At 39.1% G+C, this 26,838-nt stretch overlaps 2 protein-coding genes across 3 annotated transcripts in view; one reads left to right on the top strand and one right to left on the bottom strand.

The window, feature by feature from the left end:
- Positions 1 to 2,712: 2,712 nt before the first annotated feature.
- On the top strand, positions 2,713 to 8,558 carry LOC115854615 (protein Abitram-like; the record flags this gene model as incomplete). Its single annotated transcript, XM_060301388.2, has 5 exons — positions 2,713 to 2,987; positions 4,746 to 4,875; positions 7,005 to 7,081; positions 7,161 to 7,230; positions 7,324 to 8,558. Coding segments are annotated over 5 exons (690 nt in total), but the record flags the coding sequence as incomplete, so codon positions are not given.
- A 735-nt stretch (positions 8,559 to 9,293) lies between these two features.
- CTNNAL1 (catenin alpha like 1) overlaps positions 9,294 to 26,838 on the bottom strand; it is a 58,915-nt gene continuing 41,370 nt past the window's right edge. Inside the window, exons 11-19 of one of the 2 annotated variants that reach the window (XM_030859078.2) lie at positions 24,457 to 24,607; positions 20,890 to 20,927; positions 18,477 to 18,527; positions 18,229 to 18,383; positions 14,436 to 14,484; positions 11,416 to 11,472; positions 11,159 to 11,272; positions 10,387 to 10,470; positions 9,294 to 10,246 (exon numbers count right to left, since the gene is read on the bottom strand). In XM_030859078.2, coding sequence (XP_030714938.1) covers positions 10,223 to 10,246; positions 10,387 to 10,470; positions 11,159 to 11,272; positions 11,416 to 11,472; positions 14,436 to 14,484; positions 18,229 to 18,383; positions 18,477 to 18,527; positions 20,890 to 20,927; positions 24,457 to 24,607 — 723 coding nt within the window. In that variant the 3' untranslated portion in view covers positions 9,294 to 10,222. The remainder of the gene's footprint in view (positions 10,247 to 10,386; positions 10,471 to 11,158; positions 11,273 to 11,415; positions 11,473 to 14,435; positions 14,485 to 18,228; positions 18,384 to 18,476; positions 18,528 to 20,889; positions 20,928 to 24,456; positions 24,608 to 26,838) is intronic. The other variant, XM_030859079.2, reaches the window with a different exon arrangement.

The following is a 26,838-nucleotide window of genomic DNA, read 5'->3' as shown; positions in this document are numbered from 1 at the left end:
ATGAAACTTCAAAGCTTTTGCACAGCAAAGGAAACCATAAACAAGATGAAAAGACAACCCTCAGAATGGGAGAAAATATTTGCAAACGAATCAGCAAAGGATTAATCTCCAAAATATATAAACAGGTCATGCAACTCAATATTAAAAAAACAAACAATCCAATCCAAAAATGGGCAGAAGACCTAAATAGACATTTCTCCAAAGAAGATATACAGATGGCCAAGAAGCACATGAAAAGCTGCTCAACATCACTAATTATTAGAGAAATGCAAATCAAAACTCAATGAGGTGTCACCTCACACCAGTTAGAATGGGCATCATCAGAAAATCTACAAACAACAAATGCTGGAGAGGGTGTGGAGAAAAGGGAACCCTCTTGCACTCTTGGTGGGAATGTAAATTGATGCAGCCACTATGGAGAACAGTATGGAGGTTCCTTAAAAAACTAAAAATAGTATTACCATATGGTCCAGCAACCCCACTACTGGGCATATACCCAGAGAAAACCATAATTCAAAAAGACACATGCGGGCTTCCCTGGTGGCACAGTGGTTGAGTCCGCCTGCTGATGCAGGGGACGCAGGTTTGTGCCCCAGTCCAGGAAGATCCCACATGCCACGGAGCAGCTAGGCCCGTAAGCCATGGCCGCTGAGCCTGTGCGTCCGGAGCCTGTGCTCCGCAACAGGAGAGGGCACAACAGTGAGAGGCCCACGTACTGGAAAAAAAGTAAATAAACGGTGTACCACAAAAAAAAAAAAAAAACACACATGCACCCCAATGTTCATTGCAGCACTATTTACAATAGCCAGGTCATGGAAGCAACCTAAATGCCCATCAACAGATGAATGGATAAAGAAGATGTGGTACATATATACAATGGAATATTACTCAGCTATAAAAAGGAACAAAATTGCATCATTTGTTGAGATGTGGATGGATCTAGAGACTGTCATACAGAGTGAAGTTAAGTCAGAAAGAGAAAAACAAATATTGCATATTAACGCATATATGTGGAACCTAAAAAAATGGTACAGATGAACCGGTATGCAGGGCAGAAATTGAGACACAGATGTAGAGAACAAAAAAAGAAATATATGGGAAAGATCATCACGATTCAGGATGATCGTGAGTTTGGGCTGGACGAGGGGCAGGATGGAAACTGCCATGGTATTCCCGAGGAGGATCCAGAGACAACGCCTAGGTTTCTTGCCTGGGCAAGTTCTTCAGAAGAGGAACAGGTCAGGGCCTTTCTCCCAGATAAGAAGTTCAAGATGAGGCTAATTAGTTTGAAGATAAATCTTGAAACCAAGGACAGTGTCAGGGACTCAGGAGCCTCATCCTTCTCCAACTACAGCACAAAGCAAAATCAGGAGAGCCTCATTTCACATGCTACACACCTTGTACTGCTGCGAGTTTGGCGGATATAACTTCAGAGTTTCGTTACACAAGTTTTTATCTTTTATTAAGTTTAAGCATTCTGGGAAGTACTCCGGTCCTACAGGAATAAGATTCATACACACACAAGCTTGAGACTTGGGAAGCATAATGGATTTCATTTCTACCAATGGTCCCTACATAAAATCAACAAGGGACCTTTTTAAGACCCGCATAATTAGAGTATCTGGAGAACGGGAATGCAGGAGTGTGAGCTTTAATGAGCACCACTGCAGATTCTGAGGTATGAGAAGCGCCAGTTGCAATCAGAGTTCTACTTAAAAGGAATTTTACACCACCCCTGATGAATGACCATCCAGCCCAGTGTTTGCTCAGCCTCCTTAGTAAGAATCACCTGGGGAGCTTATTAACCATACACAGGCCTGAGTCCCGTCCCAGCCCAGCTGAACCAGATCCTCCAAGGAAGCCAGAAGCTGAATGCTTAACAAGCACCCCAGGTGACTCTTCCTTGTCCCCGTCTCAGCCCTTAGGAAAGAGTCATAACTGCTGAAGCGTGAGGCTCCACTACTGGTCAGGGATGGGGTGAAGCACAACACCCGGCATCGTGCTGCTTCGACTCCATATCACTGCCAATCAAAACTGTGTCAGGGCACTGCCAGTAGGCATGGCCACTCAGACAGGCTGGGTTTCCTTCAGGTGTCTGCAAACACCAGGAGAAGAGTGAATTATCAACCAATTTTGATTTTAAGACACTGAAGTGAATTTCGAGGATGATCACTTTTGACTCAGAAGCATCTGCTCTATCTTCTTAGCTATGGAGCTCCTCCCGTTCATTCAAAGACATTTGCTTTACCCTCAGCTTTTCAAAACATATGATAAAAATAAGGTGCGCGTACGTAATTGTTAACATTTTCAGGTGTGGAAATTGAAATCCGTCTGTCTAAACTAACATTTGATTGCAATTTATACCCTCCCTAGTTCCAAAGAATATTTGAAGCAGAAATAAACAGAAATAAACATACCTCTCACTGTCCGCTGCTCCTGAGCTCCCGCGACGCGCACTGGGTCTCCGGGCCGCAGGGCCGCTCGAGCCCTTTGGGTAGGGGCTGAAGCCGGGCGGACGGGCGACCAGCCCGACAACGATCCGGGAGCGAGGTAAGTAGGAAAGCTCCTAGCGGCGCCGGAGTGACGTCACGAGCCGGACGGGGCGTGGCGTGCCGCCTTTGCCCAGCAAAGTACAGTGAGGAGCTGCGCTCGCGACCGCCCCCTAGCCATACGTCCTACTGCGCAGCCTATTGTATCTGAGCCCCGCTTTGACGTCAGACCCCAGAGCTCGGTAATAGGACCGGTGGGCGAAGCCTGCAGGGCCTGGGGAGACTCGGGCGTTCACGTGACACGTACCCCGGGCCACCGCTGGAAAGACACCTTCCTCTCAGGGGAGCGGGAGGAAGCGTCCAAGCCCCAGAGGGCGCGGTTTGCAGCACCCGAGGTCGTCATGGCTACCGAGCCCGAGAACCCTGTGGCCGCCTCAGCTGCGGAGCCCGCGGTGCCGTCGCTTATGGATCGTTACTTCACTCGCTGGTACAAAGCGGGTAAGTGGAGAATGATGTCAGTCTCTTCTGGGCCCAATTTGTGCGACAGTATAGGGACTATGATGAGAGATCATAAGCCACGCGCACCTTCCCCAGCCCTTCCTCCCCACGTCAGAAGGAACTGGATCTCTCTGTTCCTCTGTAGGCCAAGGGGATGGCATTTGCAAGGACGTGGAAAACAGCAGGGTGCATTCTGGGTAGGGCGAGCGCAGTGCGAGTTCACGAGGGTGGGTCGCTTGCGGGAAGATGGTAGACTAAGGTGAGATCCCCGAGGGAGGCAGGAGCTGGATTGCAATCTCCTTGAGTGCCTAAAGGGATTTGAGGGGCTCAGCCCTCCAAGAGGCGATACATAAAATGATTTAAATGGTAGCGGTCTAAACTAAGGTAGAGGCATAGGGATGGAGAGGAGAGGGTGGGTTAGAATAGAGGCATTTAGAAAGCAGAATCTACAGTTTTACTTAAAGGAAGTCGCTGGTATTACACATTTGCCACTTAGAAGCAGGTATCCTGTTGTACAGCTTTGTGTACCCAGCAAATATCAGTGATGAGAGCATCGTCGGGGACCCTCCTCTAGCCCAACTTGCTCCCATTCATTTAGGGATAATAGGTGTACTCATCTTTTACAATACTGAAATATTTCACAATAGCATACGTTTTATTAGCCAGACTTAGTGTAACCAACTGTCTGGTTAACCCTGGATTGAGGTGTTTTCGGGAATCCATTACTTTCAACGCTAACATCAGGACAGTCCTGGGCGAACCAGAATGAATGAAGTCTCTCTAAAATTGACCAACAAATCATGCTACTAAATTAAATAAAGAATACATTACTAATGACTTTTGTTCTAATAGAAATGATTGTACTCAGGTGGAGCAAAGAGTTAATCATCATTTTAACATTGAATGAATGATTCCATCTGGACCAGATGTCTTTAAATACTTTATGGTCAGCCTTTAGGTATATCTTTTTGAGTAATAAAGGGATACCAGTGATGTATGTGTCCAGCCTTCATAATTAACTACGTCTATGAACCAAAGAAAGTACTACACAGTGGTAGTAAATATTGACTCAGCAGCCGTCAGACTCATTCATTTTTTCTAGTTGTCAAAGGAAAACCCTGTGAAGACCACTGTATACTCCAACACTGTAACTGGTAAGCAAATTGGGAATTTTAAGTTATCAAAGAAATTTTTTTCTGTCATTGTAGCCTGGTATGGTCTTGTATTGAATAAATATTCATTAAATGATTATCTTCCACTGTATTGAGATGGTAGTATTTATAGTAGGAGTTTGGTTGACAAGAATGAGTCTTGCAGTGCCTAAGCAAAACAAATAAACTTGCTTACCCAAACATCCAAATGGAGGACCACACCCTCAGTCGGCTACTACCTCAAGAAACCAGCCTGTGCCTAACCACTGAAGTGGCCAAGCCCGTGGAGAGGGCTAGGGTAGAAGCACAGATGGTATCCTGTCCATACCGGCATGCCTTACTTTTCTCTCTTCCTCCTCCGTGCTGTCTAAACACCTGTAGTACGCTTCCCTTTTGGGAAAGGAAATTCAGTCCCATTTTCCCCATTTTTATTGCTGCATTCTTCTCTTCAGTTAAGCTCCAATAGTAGCCAGAGGAAAATGGGGGGAAATGATAGGCTGACTAAACAAATGTCAGCTCAGGTCTTCTTGTGCCAGTAGGAATACTGTGTCATAGGAGGAAGAATCATACCAAGCAATAATACAGGATCAATTTTTGCTCCTCGTAGAATATGTGTCATCACACTGGCAGGATCCCATCCAGTTCTTCAAAGTGGAAAAGCAATTAAAAGCATTTCCTATCAAATCAGTACGAACTGTAGCAGACTTCAGAACAAAGTCTCTGGGAAATTTAAGCGGGTATGTTCCTGTATTTCTCTACTTAAATCCTCTATTGTCATAGTAATGGTAAAGCCAGCCAGTCTTAGAACCCAGTAATGTATGCTCAGCATACTTCCCTGGCAGTTAGAGATGATTTTAAGAATACTTAAGCTCTAAAGAAATTCTCAGGCCAAAAAAATGAGGTATTTCAGAAGGTATATTATCTGTCATATTAGCTTCTGGGCCACCATCCCTGTCATCCCCAGGATGAAGGATGGAGAAGGTGGGCCTTTGAAAGAACAACACTAATACCAATATAACAAGATATTTTGTCCCTTCCTGTTTTGTTAAGCCAGTATTTCGAATTCTATAAAATACAATGATCAATACTTCTTTATCATATATTTTCACATGTGAACTTAAAAGTAAAATAAAGTCCTGAGGTAGTGAAAAAAAAATCAATCTGGGAAAATATACAGTATTTGCTTCGTATCATTTCCCATTCCTAACTCATTGCCAATTTAATACACATCTAGCTACACCCTCTACCTCCACATAGTGTTTAGTTATAGAAAATATTACCTGTGCCCTCTACAATTCTAGGCAAGATGAACATTTTACTGTTAAAGGAGGGTATCACACCAAGGACAACTCAAAACCATACTAAACTATCCTAACAAACCCCCTGGAAAGGAAAGTTTCAGTGGATGATTTAGGTCCTTCATTTACTGAGTTCATACTAAGAGTTCCTGCTAATTACCTCACTGTTCTGGAAGACCCTTGTTTACACTCCCCTTTGTAGGCCTGAAGGCCCCTAATAACCTGCCTTATAATTACTGATTTTTCCTCACTCAGGAAGCAAGTGGACTTTAAAAAGCATGGACCATTCTTAAAAGTCTACAAATTACAAGTAAAACAGTTAGTGCTTGTGATGTTCCTGTGATCAATCTTTGTCCCAAATAGTAACACTGTTGTTACTACTGAGGAACAGAGAGGGACCTGCACATGGAACCCACTGTAGATAAGCTTTGATCGCATCTCAGCACTGCCCATCATTTATTCTCCCAAGGGAGGTGACCAAGAGGGGTTAAAACACTTCTTTCTGAAACAGAGCCAGTGGTAGACAAACCATCTGGGACAAATCCCCAGCCCCTCCTCCCAAAAGTGGGGAGTCACACTGACTAGTCTTTTGAAACGAAGTACCCACAGGCAGAGGAGTGAAGCGCATGCAGTAACACCTGAATGCTGTCTAATAAAGTTGTGAGTGGGAAAGAGGCCATAAAGAACAGCATCTTGACCTCAGATGTTCACTGCAGTAAAAATTCCTGGGAAAAAAGAGCAACACATGAGACATGCTTTCATCCATTTCCCATGAGCCTCCTTGTACTGGGTTGGCCAAAAAGTTCGCTCCGGTTTTTCATGTTAGGGAAAATCCTGAACGAACTTTGTGGCCGACTCGACAGATATTTGTCAGAACCTCCCCAGATATATCCATACAGTGGAGTACATGAAAGTATAACCATGCCACAACATTCAAACAGACAAATGTAGTATTTGCTAGCGGGTTATAAGATAATGGGTAAGTTACTCTTATCTGCTACTTAAAACTTTTCTGTTTTCCAGAGTTTCCTCAAATTGCATTTTTTTAAATTAGAAAAATATCCCTTCTCCAGAAAGTCTCAGTGATTGACCTAATAAAGAAGTTCCTTTCTCTATTAAGTTCTGATATAAAAATAAGGTAGGAATCTTAATGAAACTAACTTTATACAATATTGCGATCATTCTCTATAATGTTGAATTTTATATTATGCTTATTGATGAGATTTTCCTACCCTTTTGAAGTCTTTACACTTGGCTATGTGCAGCTTTCTCATGCACAGTTAAATATAAAGTATAATAAGATAAAATATATTCTTAATATGTAACTAAACTACCTATTATCACATTTGTCTTAGTCTGCTTTTTCCCGTAGAGCCTAGGATGGTGCCTAGCCCATAGAGGCATTTAATATATAAATATTTGGATAAATGAATGGTTTTTCTGTACTTAAGTCATTTTTATTTAAAACACTAATTCCAGGAATATATCCTATTGTAACTCTGAGGGCTGCCTCACAAAGAAAAGTGAAAATGTACATCAATTAATTTTTTCTTCCCTTTTATTATCAGGGGGCACAGTTTCTAACAGAACTTGCACCTCTGTGTAAGATTTACTGCTCTGATGGAGAAGAATACACCATATCTAGGTGAGTTACTTTTTAACCACAATTTTGGAGAAACAAAGAAGATAATATTTTTCTTCAAAGCAATATTTTCTTTAAATAGCTGTGTTAGAGGACGGTTGATGGAAGTGAATGAAAACATTCTCCATAAGCCATCTATTCTTCAAGAGAAGGTAAAAGGGTCTGGGGAAGTAAGATCCCATCCACACACTTTTTACCTGATGTTTTACCATTTGACAGTGTTAAATATTCTATTTCCCTTCTAGCCATCCACCGAAGGATACATTGCAGTTGTGTTGCCCAAGTTTGAAGAAAGTAAAAGCATAACAGAAGGGTTACTGACACAAAAACAATATGAAGAAGTCGTGGTGAAACGCATCAGTGCGACAACAGCGACCTCATGAGGATTAAGATTGAGTGAAAACAACAGGGCATTCTTATCCTTCCCTGGCCTACCAGTCAGTGCACTAAGGAAGAACCAGAGATGCTGAAGCATACTTCACACCGGGCCATCCGCAGGGAGGCCTGATCTTAAAACCTGACCTAGGTTTCCTTCTTTGTCTTGCATAACAAGCCTTGATTCCATTTTGTCTTCAACCTCCCAGATCTGCCTGCCCATAGACTCACTCTGTTCTTTTGCTTTTCTCTTTCTAACAACTGGCAAGCGACAGATGTTTTTCTGATTAAAAACCAACAAACAAAGCACTTTGAGGAAAATTTGAAAAGACAGAAAAGTAAAAATAATTTACCCATCATCCTGTAACCCGTTAGTAAATACTAGGTTTTGATGTGATTCTGGTTGAGTATTATGTCATGGTTATTGTTTTTGCCTCAATTTTCCATCACTTTGAAGTTGAAAAACAACAACCGGCCTTTCTTACCCAATCTGCTTCAGTGTGACACGACCGAAACGTCCGGTCCCACCCCTTCTGCCCCAACTCCCCCGCTCAGGTTGCTGGGAAGTGGCAGAGTGTAGAGTGTACCTTCTCTATGTCTATGGGTTGGCCTTCAACTCTGAACAATGTAGCACTGTAACACTGGTTTCTTAATGAGGGACACATGAAGAGGCTTTGAAAGGGGCTTTGCTAACATGGAAGTATCAATATTATAATGCTGTATGAAGTAACGTGCATTTGTGGTCTCTCAGTCTCGCACTCTAGTTACAGAGTAACCAGCGAGGAAGTTCCCAAGGGGTTCCTGGAATTTGAAGACAGACATGCTTTTGAACAGAACAAAAGCTTTCACATCATTTAAACAATAAACGAAAAACTATGAATTTATGGTTTAAAATTGTATGCTTGTTTACATTGAATTTCAAATAAAAGGACTTTTAAAACTTATTTTTCCTTAAGGGCTGCAACACATACATACATATAACTATATTGTTTTAAATAAAACGATTATCATTGACATGTAAATTCTTTTGGTTCTCTATCATCTTATGCTGTTGAAGTGATGTTATCCCTTTCTACCACCACTTGCATTTAAATAAGAGAATTCTCATTTCAGGTATGTAAACTCTTTTGTAAATAAATTTTTTAAAATTATTTTTGACTTACAAGGAAACTTTTAACTTAAGTGCCAGCATGACTCTCCCCTAAGTAGACCCACCAGATGTGATACAGGTATTAACTCTACAAACATCTACCTTGATAGTGCTATGAGCTGAAAGTGTAAGCACAAACCAGCAAATTCCCATTTCAGGTAGCACAAAGGGTTCCCAAAGGTGTCATAAAACAAAGATACTAAAGATAGTAAAAGAATTATGTATCTATTTTACATATAACATTACCTCACATCATTTTCCCTATATTTCCATTGTAATTTAAAAGAGTATTTTGGTTTCAGGGCATAAAAATCATGTCTGATGATTTTTATAAAGAAATATTTTATAAAGGTCATAACCAAGCTGAGTGCATCCCATTTTCTCTCCAAGGCCTACAGTAAATTCAAGTTTGCCTAAATAAAATATTGACTAGCTAACTGGTGGTTCTTCAGGATCTTGTGAACATTGACTGTGATGGCTGACCCAGATACCGATCATCAGACGAGCCTACAGAACTACTGCCATTTGGCCACTGACATGTCCCGTTAGATTTCAAAATAAATTTCAAAGCACTGGGATACAAGCACAAAAAAACAAAGTTAACTATACTACATCATAAGGACAGACCTTATAACCAGATCCTTCTATCAAAACCCACCCCACAAAAACAAAAGCTTTAAACCGTAAAACTAAAAACACTAAAGTTGTTTATTTGTTTTATAATGAACATTCCAAAGACACATATATAAAATGTAGGCTTACTCAGAATTTATTTTAAAAAGCTCAGTTCAATTATTCTCTGTCTTCTACCTTCTGTTCCATCAGTCACTACTCAGAAGTACAAAAACTACTTTTTAAGCCCGTAAGATAGGCTTAGGATTCCAGCTAATATTCAGGGCAGACAGGCCAGCTATGCTAGAAGGAGAACTAAAACCATCTCCTAGTGAGTTCCTCCAGGATTCCGTGGAGTAAGCTCCATGACCCTGCTTTTGGGTGGGAGAGGGACATGCATCACAACAGATTTCCTGTGCTCCGTGAAACCCTTACTAGAGAACACACGTGTGCTCCCGGCATGGATGATCTGTGACAGGGGACAGCAGAGGCCCAGTCATACTCAGTGGACGGAGGGATTGAAGAGGAGTCCACAGGTTTAAGGACAACCCTGCATCACCCAGACTACTTGTCTCTTCTGCTGCAAATTGGTATAGTAGATGATAAGCTTAAATTTAAAAAAATAGGAAGTTAGGGTAAAATATGCCAAAATGATCATATATTCAAAGTAGTTTCTTTGGATTAAACTGTCATTAAGACAGTAGGGATATTTGGTTTGACTTAAACATTATTCATGGCAACGTCCTATTCTAAAATCACACTGCAATTAGAAATATAGCAACTACCATGGCATTTATTAGTTGTCAGAAAGCTTCACAATTGGTTTCATGATCAGAAAATAAAGCAAGATTTCAGTTTGTTGTCTTTACAAAATTGTTCAGTTTCTGAAATATAAAGAATCATTTGCTTTCTAAAAATGTTAGCTTTGCCACATGGTGTTCCAGAGATCTGACCTCAAAAGCTTCTCAAGTTTTACCATCCACAGAATCTTTATTTGTAACTGAGACTCATCTGTTGTTGTCCATTTGAATCTGGAAAGAATTAAGAAAATTAGTTTCTGCTTTACTTTACTCTTAAAATAACTGCAAAATTAAATAGTATCTATTTTCTTTTGCACTTTCCTTTAGACTAATTTTTTAAATGTGAGTTTAAGATACACAAATTATCTTACCTTCTTAAGCAGTTTATAGCAAAGTGAGAGAAGTTGGACCAAAGTAGCCATTATGCATCTTGTCTTTGTAATACTCTTATCAACCTATAGTGACAGAAAGCAAGCAAATCAAATTCTTATAAGGAGGCCTTCAAAAGACTTTAGCATTTAGTTTGAAAATGGTAAACATTTCTTCATTATAGAAATCTAAGGATCTCAAAGGGTATACAGATTAAGGCATCTGAGCTGACTTGATGACCTGAGATCCCAGAACAAGGAGGAAGCAGGGATTGTTGCCCAAGTCTCATGCCAATTTCATGGAACCCCAGGAAGAATGGATGGAAAATCAACCTGTTCTATTTCAGATGGTTTAGGGGCTTCTCAAAGGGCACCAAATAGTGGCAGTGAACCCCCTTCGTTGCAATTCTTTGCACTCTACTTTTTTTTCACTCCAACTCCCTAAAACAAACAACAGAAGCCCTTCACTCTGAGGTGTCTGTGCCCTAGTTAGTCAGGTGATGATGTTGGGATTTAAGGGTAGCTGCTCCGTGCTATGGAATTAATCATGTCCAAAAAGCTAATTTACTTGGTGAACCTACTACTTCCTGGGGTCAGTTATAACTGCAGATGATAAATGGTTCTTGCAGTCAAGGCAGGAAACATGGAAACACATGGTTCTTCTGTGGGTATTAACACTTTATTTGAAGAAAAAGGGGCTGGAAGCTAACCGAATAAAAAAAGAAGTGTGAAAGTTTCTCAAGCGCTTTCCTGAATGTCCCACCCTCCCTTTTACCTTTAGAAACACTTGATTCTGCAAAGGTGTCTTAGTTACTGCCTGGAGCTGGTGGCACAGAGGAACAAGCTTGTTTATTTCCAGGAGAAGCATAAGCTTATCATCATCTTTCAGCTGAAATGTAAATAAGGAAGTTATAAAAACTCCAATGAAATTCCATCTTTTAAACCTTAAATACCTTTATACCTTAATAATATACCCTCAAAGTGGGTATTTATGACATCACCACCAGCACCAGGCAAGGATACGTGCATTACCTGTTTTGAGAAAGCTTGCACACTTGAAGCAAGCTTCAAACCCTCTTCAGCAAAAACCTGGTAGGAAGGAAAAACATCACTACGTTAGGCGTATGTCATCTAGACAGTTGGTAAGAAATACACTCATGGATAATTTTCAGACAGAAGTTAAAAAATAAAACCTAAACATAAAAGGTCTGTCATGGAACTTCTATGTTTTTTGTTGTATCCAGGAAAACACAAGAGTTTAACAGTATTCAGAAGCAGATTTCCCAGACCTGATGCAGAATCAGTCCCTGCAGTGGCTCCCCTACACCGGGACACCTCCAATTACTGTGCAGGATCACACAGACATTTGATACTTAGCCATAAAAATTATGCCTGGGCTTTTAGATGGATCCGAAGCTCATCTCATAATATCCCCAATTATAAGAGGGTGTTGAATCTTGGAACATGGGGTCAAAAGGGTGAGATGAGGTCAAAAGCGTTAGAACATTCCTGCTTCCAGCTCAGCAAGATAGAATTTGTCACCTATACACATTCTTCAACTAGCCATTTGAGGGGATTATTTTTTCCCTATTGACCATACATTGTACAATTTAGTGAGGAGAAGAGGATGATGGGAAAGAATACTGAAAAATATTTTAGAATATTCTGGATGATTATTTTTAAGTGGTACACAGAGTCTTTTAGAGTGAGAGACACCAGGGAAGTGAAGACTGAGCTTCAGGTGGCAGCAGGAAGAATGAAAAGAACAGGGCAAATTTGAGAGTGATTTGTGAAGAAAAATAACAGATCTTGGTAATAAATTAGATAAAGCATATGAAGATGCAGAACAGGGAGGCAAATAATTTCAGGGTTAACTTTAACTCTCTTTCCAACAGCCTTGCTATCATTGGATAAACTGATCTCAAGGTCAAATAGTCCTTCGCATCCTTCCCTATCCTTTAAAAGGGAAACCAGTGCGTTTTAAACATACCTTCTAACCAAACGGAATGACTCACTTACCCACATGTTCCTCATCATTCCACATTCCCACTTTCTCTGTACACATCTTCTCTTCCCCTCTAGCCTGCAAATCCCTTGGGGGCAAGATCCCTGTCTCACAGAGTACCATGGTTTTAAAACCACCTTAAAGCTGACGACTCCCAAATCTCTCTGTCCATTCTTGACCTAACCTGACCCCACTCCTGTTCATCCTACTTCGGCAAAATAAAATGCTTGATTTTCTCCCTCTAAATTCGGTGTTGTCCCTCTGTTCTCTCACTCAGTAAATGGTGTTACCATTTACCCTGTTGGTCAAGCCAAAAACCTTTCAAAACAGAAGCCAGGTCATGCCATTGCTCCTCAAAACCCTCAATGGGCTTTCCATAATTCTTGGGAAAAAAAAAAAATCAAGGTTCTTCCCATGGCTCAGAGATGTCATTTGCTACCACCTTCCTTCTGACTCACTACATTCCACCCACGCTTGTCTCCCTGTTGTTCTTCAGACACCTCCAGCCTACCCCTACACCTCACGGCCTTTGCACTTGTTCTGCCTGCCTGAAATATTCGACCCCAAGATATCCACCTAGCTCACTCTCTCAACATTCTACTCAGATGCTACCTCCTTAAAGAGGTCTTTCCTGACCACCCCCCTTCTATCACCTCTCTTCGTATCCTACAGGATTTTATCTCTCAGTACTTATATATGGGCATTATATATTTAACTTTTCATTGTCTATCTGCTCCCACTTGAATGTAAGCTCCATGGGGTAGGGACTTTCTTTTGTTCACGCTTCTCCAAACCTCTTATCCCCAGGGTTTGACACACAGTACAAACTCAGTGAACATGTGATGAACATTTTATGCAGACAATCAGCAGATGCTGGTTTAATGAAAAGCTAACACAGGAAGAAGGTGATCAGTGGATCTTTTACAGTGAAATGCTCTCTATGGTGTGATGTGACTTGGAATGGATACGGGTCAAACTGAACAAAATGAATCCAGAATTTCTCCCAACTTTTTAAACAGGGAAATAGCTCAATTATAGTCAACTTGACAGAAAATTCCAAATGAAGTATTTTCTATAATTCTGCTGACTCTGTTGACAATCATCCTCTCAAGCTGAAATCCCTTCCCTGAAGAGGCTCAGGTGAAAGCACATGGGAATGCCAAAGGAAAATACGTAAAGTTGATAAAGTGATAGAATTTTCAGATTTCAAGTGCAAGAATGCCCTCGGTTCTAGAGAGGCAAACAGACTAACATGCGCATCAGGGAATTAAGAAAGGACTCTGTAATCCACTTATCAATCTAAGCCTCCAGGTAAGCGAGGAGAATTAGAGCTGGGCCTATGTGGAGTTTCATGAGACACACAGGGCAGAAGGGTGAGTGTCAGTATATGTGTCTCGCCCTGAATGCCCTAAATCATCAGGAATATGGAGGAAGAAAAGGAAACTAACATGTACTGAGAAGCTATAATGGTCTCAGCCCCATGACAGATGCTTTCTTATGTGTTATCTCATTTAATCAATATCATTCATCCAACTCAATAAAGAAGAAGCCAAAAACCTTTCCTCGCATTCAGGACAGTATAAGATATGCATCTGCTGACAGGATATTTTCACCTACTTGGGAAAACCTAAAACTTAATATTGCATCTAGTGACTATCAAAGCCCATTCTACTTTACTCCTATAATATTTAAGTTTTTTTCCACTAAGATAACCAAAACAGCTCCACAAAATGCTACTGCAGTCCTCTACTTTTCTACCACTCTCTACAGTACACATGTGCTGTGTACGTAGGTAAACCTACAAACATGATGCAGTAAATCATTAAGAAAACTAGCTATCACGAACTTTTAGCCCAGAATTAAAGTATCAGCATAGGGGAACTCCCTGGCGGTCCAGTGGTTAGCACTCGGCACTGTCACTGCCAGGGCCCTGGGTTTGATTCCTGGTCAGGGAACTAATAAGATCCCTCGGGCTGCATGGCACAGCCAAACTAATAATAATAGTAATAAAAATAAAGTATTAGCATAAAATGGAAATAAAACATACCTCTAGTTGATGAATTAAATCCTGGGAAGTTTTTATTGGCCCCTCTCCCCTGAAATAAAGTGAATTATTAAGGAGGTAAGAAAAAGTTACTGCCTGGAAACTGATTTTATATTAAAGTTTTAGAGCATTTTGTGTATTAACAGATCCCAAATTTTGAAGAATAATATTGAATAGACTAATAATATTGTAACTATTCTTAAAGCAGCTTTAACATTTAACTATTACCTCTTAAGGCACTTTTTAAAAAATTGGTAAACATTATATATGTTAATTTTATAATGTAAAGAAACTTAAAACTGAGAAGTTATATTTAAGTTTTATTTTTCTTTTTTAACCTTCTTCATTTTGCTTCATAAGTTAAAGATATGAGAGCTGATAATATGCCTCAACTAAAAGACCTTTGTTCCATAATGGAAAAAAGGTTAGACCAAAATCAGGACATTCTCATTTTTGATTCTAATTTCAACTCTGGCAGGAATTCAGTTGTTTCTGATGAGGCTGTCAGTTAAGTTTCAATTCTGAGTCTATAAAATAGTCATAGCAATATTTGTGCTACCACTCTCATCAGAAGATTAGAGAGTATCATATTGAAAACTATCAAGAAGAATTCAGGCCTTTACAAGTGAAAAGTAAATTATAACAAAGAGCAACAGAATGCATTAAGATGAGCAACAGCCCAGGCATGAATCAGAAGATCTGAAATCTGGTTTACCAGTTCTGCCTTTTAATAGCTATGAGATATGAACGAAACATTCTTATTCTCTGATAAACTGTTGTAAGGATCAAATGAAATTATGACGCAGAAGCTAATTTAAAAACCATAAGGCACTGGTAAGTGTGAAATTTTTAAAAACCATAATGTACTAGAAAAGCTAAAATATATAAATTTTAAAGAAATATGAGTAACTGTATATAAATGATAAAGAAATTATATAAATTGTTAAGACAACCTTACATGACAGCCTGAAGAAAAGCTATAAAATTGCCCAAGAAAACTACAAAATTGGATACTGTGAAGACTAACAAATGAGTCTCAGAAAGAAGCAATTAGATGAGGCTGGTAAACCATCATCTTAAGGGAAAACAGAAAAATTGGGGAAAAACAGGTATACCGATAGGATGGGTAGAAAACAAAGCCAGCTTGAGATTTTACCACAATCATATTACCAGGACTTGCCAAACTGGCACAAGGTGTTATCCATTATGGAAAATCCATTTTCTTTTCCTGAACTTCAGTGGCTCCTGTCCAATAACCATATTCCAGTAACAAGTCCCATTCCATAGAGCTTTAGTTACCCCGATTCCTCATGCTTCCTAGCCTCTGTGGGATGCATGTCACCCCTTACCAAAATCCACTATTCTGACTCAGAAATAAAAATTGCTGACCATATATAATCCTGAAATATTCTGAAATAAGAAACAAGAAACAAAAGGGGCAATCACAAACTTAAAATATTTTCTATTGATGAATCCTTTATGTGGGAAGATTTTATATACCAAACTACATTTAGTAAGTCATAATTTATTTCTTGAGTTTCTATTGGTCAAAAAAAATTTTTTAATCTGATTTTTATCACCATGAGATAATTAGCATGATTCCATCTCAAAGGAAAGATCTTTGTTTCTACAGTTAATCTTCACATTTCAGTTACCCACACATTGAGTGTGGGTAAACAAAGGAATTCCATTTTACTTCCTTTTGCAGACTTGACTCATCTGATTTTTAAATGATATGAACCAAGAAAGGAGGTCAAAATTAGTTTTGGGAAAACTCAATCCCCAGAGAAGCTTGCTAAGAATTAAGAACAGGGTTTCCCTGGTGGCGCAGTGGTTGAGAGTCCACCTGCCGATGCAGGGGACGCCGGTTCGTGCCCTGGTGCCGGAAGATCCTACATGCCGCGGAGCGGCTGGGCGCGTAAGCCATTGCCGCTGAGCCTGCGCGTCCGGAGCCTGTGCTCCGCAACGGGAGAGGCCACAACAGTGAGAGGTCCGCGTACAGAAAAAAAAAAAAAAAAAAAAAGAATTAAGAACAAAGAAAGGAAACCACCAAAGTGGGGGGCGGGAAAGGTCTCCAATGATGGAAAATATGGAAAGATATTAACAAATGACTGCTAACCAGAGGCAAAATTATTCAACTATCATTTCTCCTTCACCCTCCAGAGGAATCATTTCCCTTGAAAAGGTAGAAGACATCATCAAGACAAGAATGAATGCTTCTTCCTCACTCCTAATCTTCCTTCCATATGAAGGAATCTTCACTAGCACAGCACCCCTCACTTCACTCTGCTCTCTCACTTATTTCACCCCATTGAAGAGGGTGGACATTTATTGATCTTTTCAGTCTTTTTGGTGACTTTGTGAACATGAAAATAAATTAGACATGGTAGCCCTTTCTTTTCTCCTTTTTCTCTTCGTAGTAAGGGTGCCTTTGGGATATACCTAGTCTGCCAAGTATTTTAAGAGATACATTCTTCCCCTACAGGGTAAGATTTCTTAATTCTAGGGATTATTTTTAAAAGCCTACTTGCCTATGGCTATAAACCTCATTATTGAGTAACAGCTTTATCAGTATAAATGTTACTGGACCCATCTGCCTATTCTTTTGCTTATTTTTTCATTTTATTCAGAACTTTGGTGGGGAAAAGGGGCTATTTATTGAGCCCAAAAGCCCACACAGTTGTAGAGATCCCAATTACTTTAACTGAGCTTAAGACTCCAGTCCAAATGGATTACATTCCAGATTACTGAAATAATATGCAGATGTGAACGACTGCTGGTTATAATTTCAAAATCAAAATGAGTAGGAGAGAAGCCATAACACTGAAGATATCAAATATCTTCTAGTTTCTAAAAATGAAAAAGATAGATATCAGAAAACCAAAAGCTCGAAGTTATTCCTTGAGAAAATTCTAGAACAGGTCATTGAGCAGAAAACAGATAAAATTTTTAGCAACATGGAAATACTGTACCATATGTATAGTCTTCCATTATTATAATGGAAGACAAATGTGAGCGACATGGACTTCATTGAGGCGTTTGACCAACAGTCTTGTAAGGTGAACAAGACAGAGAATGTAGGTCAGGTAAATGTAAAGTTAGGGAAATTCTCTGCTATATAATGAATACTGATCCATGGAGGTTTGGCATCCTATTGAGGTGGTAGACCTCATGGCTCTATTCTTTGATCTGTATATAATCCGTCACTGTGTAAAGATTTAAAAGGCATGTTTTCTTTTCTTTTTTATGTCTTTATTGGAGTATAATTGCTTTACAATGTGTGTTAGTTTCTGCTGTATAACAAAGTGAATCAGCTATACGTAAACATATATCCCCATATCCCCTTCCTCTTGCACCTCCCCCTCCCACCCTCCCTATCCCACCCCTCTAGGTGGACACAAAGCACCGAGCTCATCTCCCTGTGCTATGAGGCTGCTTCCCACTAGCCATCCATTTTACATTTGGTAGTGTATATATAAAAGGCATGTTTTCTAAACTTACTGACGCTGGCTGGGAGAGACACTGATATATGGGATGACAAAAAGCAGAAAGCAAAATTATTTCAAAATTATGGAAGGAACCGTACACAAACCTAGAAAAGGATCTCTTCTAAATCTAAATCCTAGTTAAATGAATGTCTTCTTGTTGCATTCACTTAATTGTCCTAAGAACTACTTATAGGCTTTTTATCATATATTTGAAACCGACTTTAACCTATCAATGTAACATGGCACTTTTTCTTTACACCAGATATCATTAAATTCATTTTAAAAGATTAAGATGTAACTACACTTACCTAGTAAATAAATACAGAGAATAGGCCATACTGGACATGTTCCGTCCGTATCGAACAACCTCGTTCTCCTGATCCTCCCACTTCTCAATCTCACAGTTGGCATCAGAGGTGAGCAAACCCAGCTTGAGTCCAAGCTTTGCTATCTTGGCTTGCTCCTACAAAACATACATTTTAATCACAACAATGTAGTCATTAATTATGTAAAAGGAAGATTAAAAGTAAGACTGCTGCAAAGAAAAAGGTCTTGCCTCAGAGTCAGGCTTGTCTGGCTTTAATGACTTCAGGTTTGCGTTATTCTTCTGTGACAAGAAAAAGATTAGGGCATCTTAAAAATAGGTAGAGTTAATTGTGAAGAAATGCAATAGTCATAGAAAGCATAACAAAGTACCTGTAATAAAATTTTAATATAAAAATTTTCAGAACATACTGAAACTATATTAAACTGTTTAAGTAAAAACAAACAACTACAGTTGACCCTTGGACAACGTGGGGCTTAAGGGCATTGACTCTCCGCCCGCAGCCGAAAATCTAAGTATAACTTACAGTCAGCCCTCCGTATCCGCAGTTCCCCTGTGTCTGTGGTTCTGCATCTGCGGATTCAACCAACCCCAGATGGTGTAGCACTGTAGTATGTACTACTGAAAAAAATGCACAAAAGAGTGGACCCCAAAGTTCAAACCCATGCTGTTCCAGGGTCAACTGTAATTGCAAATACTCTACTAATATGTGCGTTCAGCTTTGAAGAAGTAGTTAGTTAGAAATCTGGAGTTAGGAAAAGCAGATCTGTGTCCCAGAAACACTTAAAGACTTCTGCAGTCTTTTCATAGTCCAATTATTACACCCCCAAACCTCCCTGGCCCCTCTGTTAAATTATTCTTAGGAAATGATGTAATAAAATTAATCACTATATGTAGCTTTCAATATATTCCTAATGTTATGACTCTGGAATTCAATTCCTTTAACAAGTATGCCTTTTTGAGGGCTAAATTTCAGCACCCTAGTTTCACTGATATCCAGATTCCTAATCCTATATGCCAGGTTATATAGGAGATTATACTTAGAATTTACGATTTAATATTTGAACCAGCATGTTTGATGGCCCCTATATTTGAAACAGCAAGTTTCTTTCTACGTAGGCTCTTTAGAAATCAGAATATATTTCCCCTAGGGGAGAAGAAAACTTTGTACACTGGTTAGGTTACCAGACTGGCCCACAGATGCTTACTTACTTGTAGAAACCACTACCAATAGCAAGTTTCTTTGAAAAATATATCCAGAAGTTCTCTGGAGATGGCAGCCCAAGTTGGGCGGCATTCCTCTCATTCTGAGATCTGGTGGGAACTCCCCTAGCTGGGGCAGGAGTTCCAGAACAGCTGGGCTAGTAGGGCCAGGAGATGCAGGGATCCATTTATTTTTTTAAAGGAAACATTTATTTAAACCATCCACACACACACATGCACACACACACACACACACACACACACACACACCCCACAAAATATATATTCACACACATGTACACAAAATACAGATTATGATAAAACAAAACACGCATGTGCCCACTTAGCTTAAGAAGATAATAGCTTTGAGGTATATGTGTACTTCTCCGTTTTTTGTTTCCCTTATTATTACCATGACTTATTGCTTCTGACCAGCTATTCTGTCACCAGTTTAACTGCAGAATAGAAGAGCCGCAACTTTTTCTCGTTTTTCTATCCCATCGTTTATATTTGTTCATTTAACATTGCCCTTTTGAAATTTTCTAATCCTGTTTACTATAGAAGAAATAGGAGAAGGTAAAGGACAGAAAATAAATACAGGGAATCTATAAAGAGGCATGGACACACACACACACACAGGCTGCCTCTTAGGTTCATTAGAAAATAAACAGAGATGACCAATGATCTCTTCGGCTCCTCCTTGTATAGTCACATCATCTGCATCTTCTTCCTTAGTCTAGCACAAAGCAACTTATAAAGCATTTAAGAAAGTTAAGAATACCCTAGAGGTTTTTAGGTTTTATTTTATTTAGAATCTTACAACCCCATCTTATTCTTTTAAATTTAGTTGTGTTTTCATTATTTTTATTTTTACTTTTACAAATTATTATTATCAAAGTGTTTAATGAAGACCAAAAGGGAATTGCCTGAAAAGGTACAGAAACCATCTTAATAATGTAACCAAGCCTGCCATCTAGTGGGCACTATTTTGCAATGCAGCCAAGATGCATCAGCTTCAACTGTGTAAAGCTAATAAATAAAGCATTTCAAGCCTCATATAAACAGAATGGTTTATTTTCATCAAGAAAATTAAGAAAGTTATTAGTTTGCACAAAATTATTCCAACATGACCTTGTGAATTAGACCCAAGATATGAAGAACAAAAAGACCTCTGACTTCAGATTACAGCTTCTTATTAATCATAAGATCTGTTACGTATTCCCTCAATCCCTCAAATCTAACACAAATAACCAAACTGTTGGCTACATCTAGACTGCTACTCAGAATAACAATTCTGAACAGTCAACATTTAATATCCTAACTTTTTTTTTGTCATGTCAATCACTGGAAGTTGTGGGGGGAGCAATAGGCAACAAGAGCATAATTTGAATTCTGAATAAAAACATTCTCAAGTGTACAAATACAAAGGTTTTCTACTTACCATTGGCTTTGGAAGTGAAAGGTAGCCATACTTCTCTCCTACAAATAACATATATAACTTAAAACAAATTTTCTACTATTCACATTTAATTTTTAAAATATTATTAAATAAACAGAAATGTTAGCACATTAGTTTTGATAATTTAGTCTATTAATTACATGTGACTGAGAAATAAAATTGTAATTTGGTTGGAGAACATGAAAAAAAAATATTTGGTACAGACTTTGACGTACAGAATTGTTTTTGAAGCACTGTCTTCACAGGGGTATTATAAGTTTAATACTCCCTAAATCCTTTGTTTAATACTCCCTAAATCAACATGACACTTGTGCCATCTTTACTTCTGAGTTTACACCTCCAGATAAATTAAGTCCAGAATTAAGTTCAAAGGCCCTCTCAGCCCATGAGGATAGCAAAATAATCTCATGACAACCTAACTGCAGTCCATTTTCAATCTCCAGAGCTTTTCTGCATCTCTACCAAATAAAGCTAATCCCCCAAGGACAGGAAAGCCTCATTATTTCACTGAAGGTGTGCAATATTATGCCTCATTAGAAGTTCTTAATTAGCTTTTTTGCTTCTGAAAGGGGCTTTATATGGCATGATCCATCAGAAAAAAATTCATGTCCCCAGACCCACTTAAAATGAATCCCTAACCACTAAAGGCTAGGCAGATTATTAACTAACCCTCAGGAGTAGGACTGGGGTATTTTCGAATTTGGATTAGACCAAACCCAGTTATCCTCAAACTCTCCCTTACCTCTACATTCAACTAATCATCAAATCATACTAATATTACTTATAAAATTCTTCAATCAGTCCTCTTATCTTCATTTCCACTATCATGGCCCCATCATCTCTTGTCTGGATGGATCACTCCCTTGTTCCTGACTCATACATCCCCCAAGTAAGCTCATGTTTATCCACAAGCATGTTCCTCTTCCTGTTCGCCCCATTTCAGTGAACAGCACCTCATGCGTCCAGTCTGCCAAGCAATAAAGTAGGTGCAGAGCTATGGAACCTGGTACATCCCTATAAACTGAAGCTTAGTCCGATTAACTTCAAGATGGTTCAAATATAACAAAGGAAATTCAGCTTCCTTAAATAAGAGATAGAATCTGCAGGCTATGAGAGAAAGCTTCTTTTTGACGTTTATTTGTTTAAGATAATCTCAAATTCTAAATGTTGATACATACTTGTCACTAAGGAAAGGTGGAGTCTTTTTGATCTAGGTCCCTTCTAATACAAAGGCCATGGCCTCCCTGAAGGCAGAACTGGATGAAGGCAGAAAGGGAGGAAGACAAATATTGATTTTTGAGTTCTTTAAACAATCCCAGGAGGCCCTATTATGAAATCGAAGGGTCTCCGGGTAAGGGGACAATAACCTAGCTCTCAGACGGACTTCAAATATGCGAACACTAAAGGCTTTTTCATTGCTTAGCATGTTGTTTGCTACTTAATTGTTTGGCTAACTGATACTTGCAAACGTATCTAAGTTTCCTAGTCAGGAGAGTCAAGATATGCAGAGCAGAACTAAAGTGGCTAAAACAGAGCAAAGGTTTTCCAGTAATAGTTATAATATGAGTTATACCAGTAGCAAAGAGAAACCAGAATCTGAAGAATACACTCTGTCCTTTGCAGTGGGCAGGTGCGAGGAAACAGGCAGCCCCGTCCTAATAACCATACAGAACAGGAAGAGCAGCACTGTGCCACTGGACTCAGTTCAGTCAACGGTGGCTGACTCAGAGTTGGGCTTCTTGGCGGAAAAGCTATTCTTATAAGCTTCATGATAACAGTCAGGAAAAAAAAAAAAGCAATAAAAGAAATCAAGCAACTCTATCTCAATTAACCCCACATAAGTAAGGATGCCTCTGAACAGCAAGATACTACCAGTTAAACAATGGGTGTCCCATTGATCAAAGGCAGCAGTGTCCCACCTAAAGAGGAACTTCTGTTCAGCACTTAGGAAGTTAAGATAACCCTGATTTGTGGGGGACAGGTTACTCAAACCTAAAGAAGAGATCATTTACATAATATCCAGTTTGAAAGTAAAAGAAACCACAGTGACCACACAGGCCAAAAATAAGTATTGGATTTTCCTGTTTCAATTCTGGTCTATCTGTAGGGGACGCTAGTGTAGCGCTCAGAAAGACCAGGAAGCTTCTTCTCTTCATTTCTTAAACAAGTCTTATGGCAAAGTGATCATTCTTCTTTAAATATGGATCAATTACATCAATTTACCTTTTAATATATAAAACTTGCCTCACATAAAAACCCATGCAGCGGGGCTTCCCTGGTGGTGCAGTGGTTAAGAATCCACCTGCCAATGCAGGGGAGATGGGTTTGATCCCTGGTTCGGGAAGATCCCACATGCCGCAGAGCAACTAAGCCTGTGTGCCACAACTACTGAGCCGGCACTCTAAAGCCCACGAGCCACAACCACTGAGCCTGTGCCACAACTACTGAAGCGTGCGCACCTAGAGCCCGTGCTCCGCAACAAGAGAAGCCACGGCAATGAGAAGCCCGCGCACCGCAATGAAGAGTGGCCCCCGCTAGCCGCAACTAGAGAAAACCCGCGCACAGCAACGAAGACCCAACACAGCCAAAAGTAAATAAATAAATTTATAAAATAAAAAAACATGCAGCTGTAAGTACTTTATCAAAGCATCAAAATGATATGCCATTCAGACTAGCTATCACAGAAATCTTTAAATGCAGAAGCATGGTAAGCATTTATTACACATTACAAATTACGTAATATCTACAAAGTCTACCATTCCCTGATTTTTAAGCAAATCAGCAATTACCCTAAATGGGTGTTTTTTTAAAAATGAAATGTTTAGATGTTCATAATCAGTAAAAATAAATATGTAATTTGATGTTATTATGGCTTTAAATGACATCTTAATTTAAAAAACAAACATGCTTGACACTAACAGAAGCCATTAGAAAGGAAATACATAAAAACACATGAACATAGATAACTGGATACACAGTACAATGGGAAATAAACAAAACTCCAAGTTGATGTTAAAATAAAGAGTAAAAATTATGCCTTCTGTACACTGTATGGTGCTATTCTACATGTTGTAGAAATACCAATGAACTTACCCACCAAAGGAAATATTCCAAGATTACGTAGTCATCAAGGAAAGAGATTCCATCCAAGTGGAAGGAAAGCAATTTGAAAATCAAATAACTACATTCATTTCATTATGAAGTTAGTAGAATTACATCAGAGAATTATTGTATTACAGAAGAGCATTTGTACTAAAACTAAAAAACAATTTATAAGAAATATAAAAATGACAATTTCAATAAGAAAACTAGATTGTTAATATTAATTCAAAGGAATCTACTATACTGTTGTACAACAAATTTTATTGCTTTGATACTAAAATGAAGGACAAATAATATTTTTATAATTTTTTGTGGGAGATACTTTACTATAAAAATAACCCACTTGGGTTATAACAAGTTATTCATTTTGCATCTGAGGTTTGACATTAAAAAACTAATAGTTACATTAAAATACTAACATATTTCAATATATAGACAGTTTCTCACCTCGTCTTCCTTCAAACACATCATTGATTTCTCTCAGCAGTGTTAACATGTCACTAATTTGGGATTCCCAGGCTTCACAGAATACATCTAGATTTTCTTTAGCAATTTTACTAGATGGATGCAATGTCAAAGTTTCAGCAGCAGAAATTATCTAAAGAAACAATATACACAGGTGTGAGTTTCAAAATCTTACCTCTCAGAATCATACTGGAAATCAAACTTAAGCCTGTACTGTTCATATCACTCAATAACACAACTACAAAGCAATTTCCACACATAAGCCCAATGTTGGGCAGTATGGACATACAAAACTTACTGTTTCTTATAATCTTATCTATAGATAAATAGTAGGCATTATTATATATAAGCCTTTATTCAGGGAGCAATTATCTTTATTCAAGGAAAGTTCTGTGTCAACAAAGTTATTTCCATAGCATAATTCAGAGTTATACTCTGACTACAAAGAGTGTACTGTATACTGCAGAAGAAGAGATGGTGTAGTAGTGGTAGTATTAGTAACAGTGGTAGTAATGGTGGCAGTAGTGGTGGTAGCAGTAGTCATAGTGATGATAGTAGTAGTGATGGTAGTAGCAGTATTGGTATTAGTACTGGTACTCGTAGTAGTAGCGGTAGTAGTTGTAGAGGTAGCAGAATCGGTATTAGTACTGGTAGTGGTAGTGGTGGTGGTAGTAGTGGTAGTAGTAGTAACATACGCATACACCTATGAGGACATGGTAGATATATCCTTGAGGTACTGTGATAGGTGCTTGATATACATTAGTATTAATCCTCAAAAACACAAACAAAATACTATCCTTCTCAATAAGCAGTGTTCCCATTTTACAGCTGGAGAAACTGAGACTCAAAGGTACCAAGTAACTAATATATGACTCTTCATTCACCTGCTGTATGCCCAGCACTGTACCCATGTTCCAGGTGCTGGGGAAACAGTTGTTTCATTCGAAACAAATAAATGTTCCTCTCTTCATGGGGCTCATATTATAATGTGGGGAGACAGGTAATTAAAAACATGTAAGTAAATTATGAAATATCTTAGATGATGAACGATATGTACAAAAACAAAGAGTAAGGAGGATGGAGGGTGTTAGGTAGTCACAGTATTTTAAGTTAGGTGGTCACTTGCAAAGGTGGCATGTAAGCAAAGAACTGAAGAAGGTGAGGGAGTCACAGGGAAACCTAGGGAAAGTCGTTTAGGAATAAGGCGGGAACATTTCTGATACATTTTAACAACAGCCAGTAGGTCAGTGTGACTGGACTGGCATCAAAAAAAAGGAAGGTCACCAATGGTCACGTGATGGAGAAACACGCACAGTAAAGATGGACTTTACTCTGAGTGAGACAGGAAGTCACTGAAGAGGTTTCAGAAACTGATATGTAATGGAAAAGAATACGAGAAAGAAAAACTAACTAACTAACTAACTAAATATATATATATATATATATAAACGGAATCACTTTGCTGTACACTAGAAAACTAACACAACATTGTAAATCAACTATACTTCAATTTAAAAATAAAGAAAAGAAACTGCTATGGTCAGAGTCAGGCTGCCTTCGAGAGAATTAGATCTAGGCGCTCCTCCTGGGTGGGCACAGTCCCACAGGCACAGGCTTGACAAGCAGGTGGCAGCTTTCAGAGTAGAACAAGGTTCCCCACCTTCAGGGAAGGTGGGCAAATGGCTCGCCATGGACTACAAGCTAGATGCAGCAGTGTCGCCTTCTCAACCAGGAGCCACTGTACAGTGTGGAAACTGTTCCACTGTGCCCTGGATATGCTGTAACATTGTAAAGGAAATATAAAAATGACATTGCTAAAGCAGAGGTATCCAGAAGTAATATAAATTCTCCTAGAGGCATGCTCTGTTTTCTTAAATTATCCCTTTGTGAGACAGATAGTCAAGACGAGGAATAAAAGCTGAAGCTATGGGAATAGAAAAAGCTTCTCAAGTTACAGAAATTGACAGCAGGCTCTATCTATCACCATCCTTGAAAAGAAAATATACTTTTCCTAATATCCCTGCTGCAATGAAAACAGTAAGCAGAGAATTACAACCAAATAGCAAGTAGGGCCTGAGGATATAGCAAGCAGGGCCTGAGGATAGCAAGAGCTGATTGTATATGGCAGGAGAGTCAAACTTTAGCTCTACTGAAATACATTTATGGCCAAGGCAAGTAGTATGACTCCCAAATGGACAAGTAAATATTGAAGCCTTGGTTTCTCCCAATAAACAGAGATCCTCTGGTTATAATAAAATGCTCAGCCGATGGTCACTGCTGAGGGTCACTCAGATAGTTCCTGCTTCCGTGAGAAGCTTTTGATACTGTTCTCCACGGGGAGTATAAACATCCTTCCAGCATCCA

This window comes from Globicephala melas, chromosome 6 (assembly GCF_963455315.2).
Source record: "Globicephala melas chromosome 6, mGloMel1.2, whole genome shotgun sequence".
NCBI lineage: Eukaryota > Metazoa > Chordata > Mammalia > Artiodactyla > Delphinidae > Globicephala > Globicephala melas.
The sequence above is the reverse complement of the archived record's forward strand: the minus strand, read 5'-3'. Positions and strand labels throughout refer to the sequence as shown.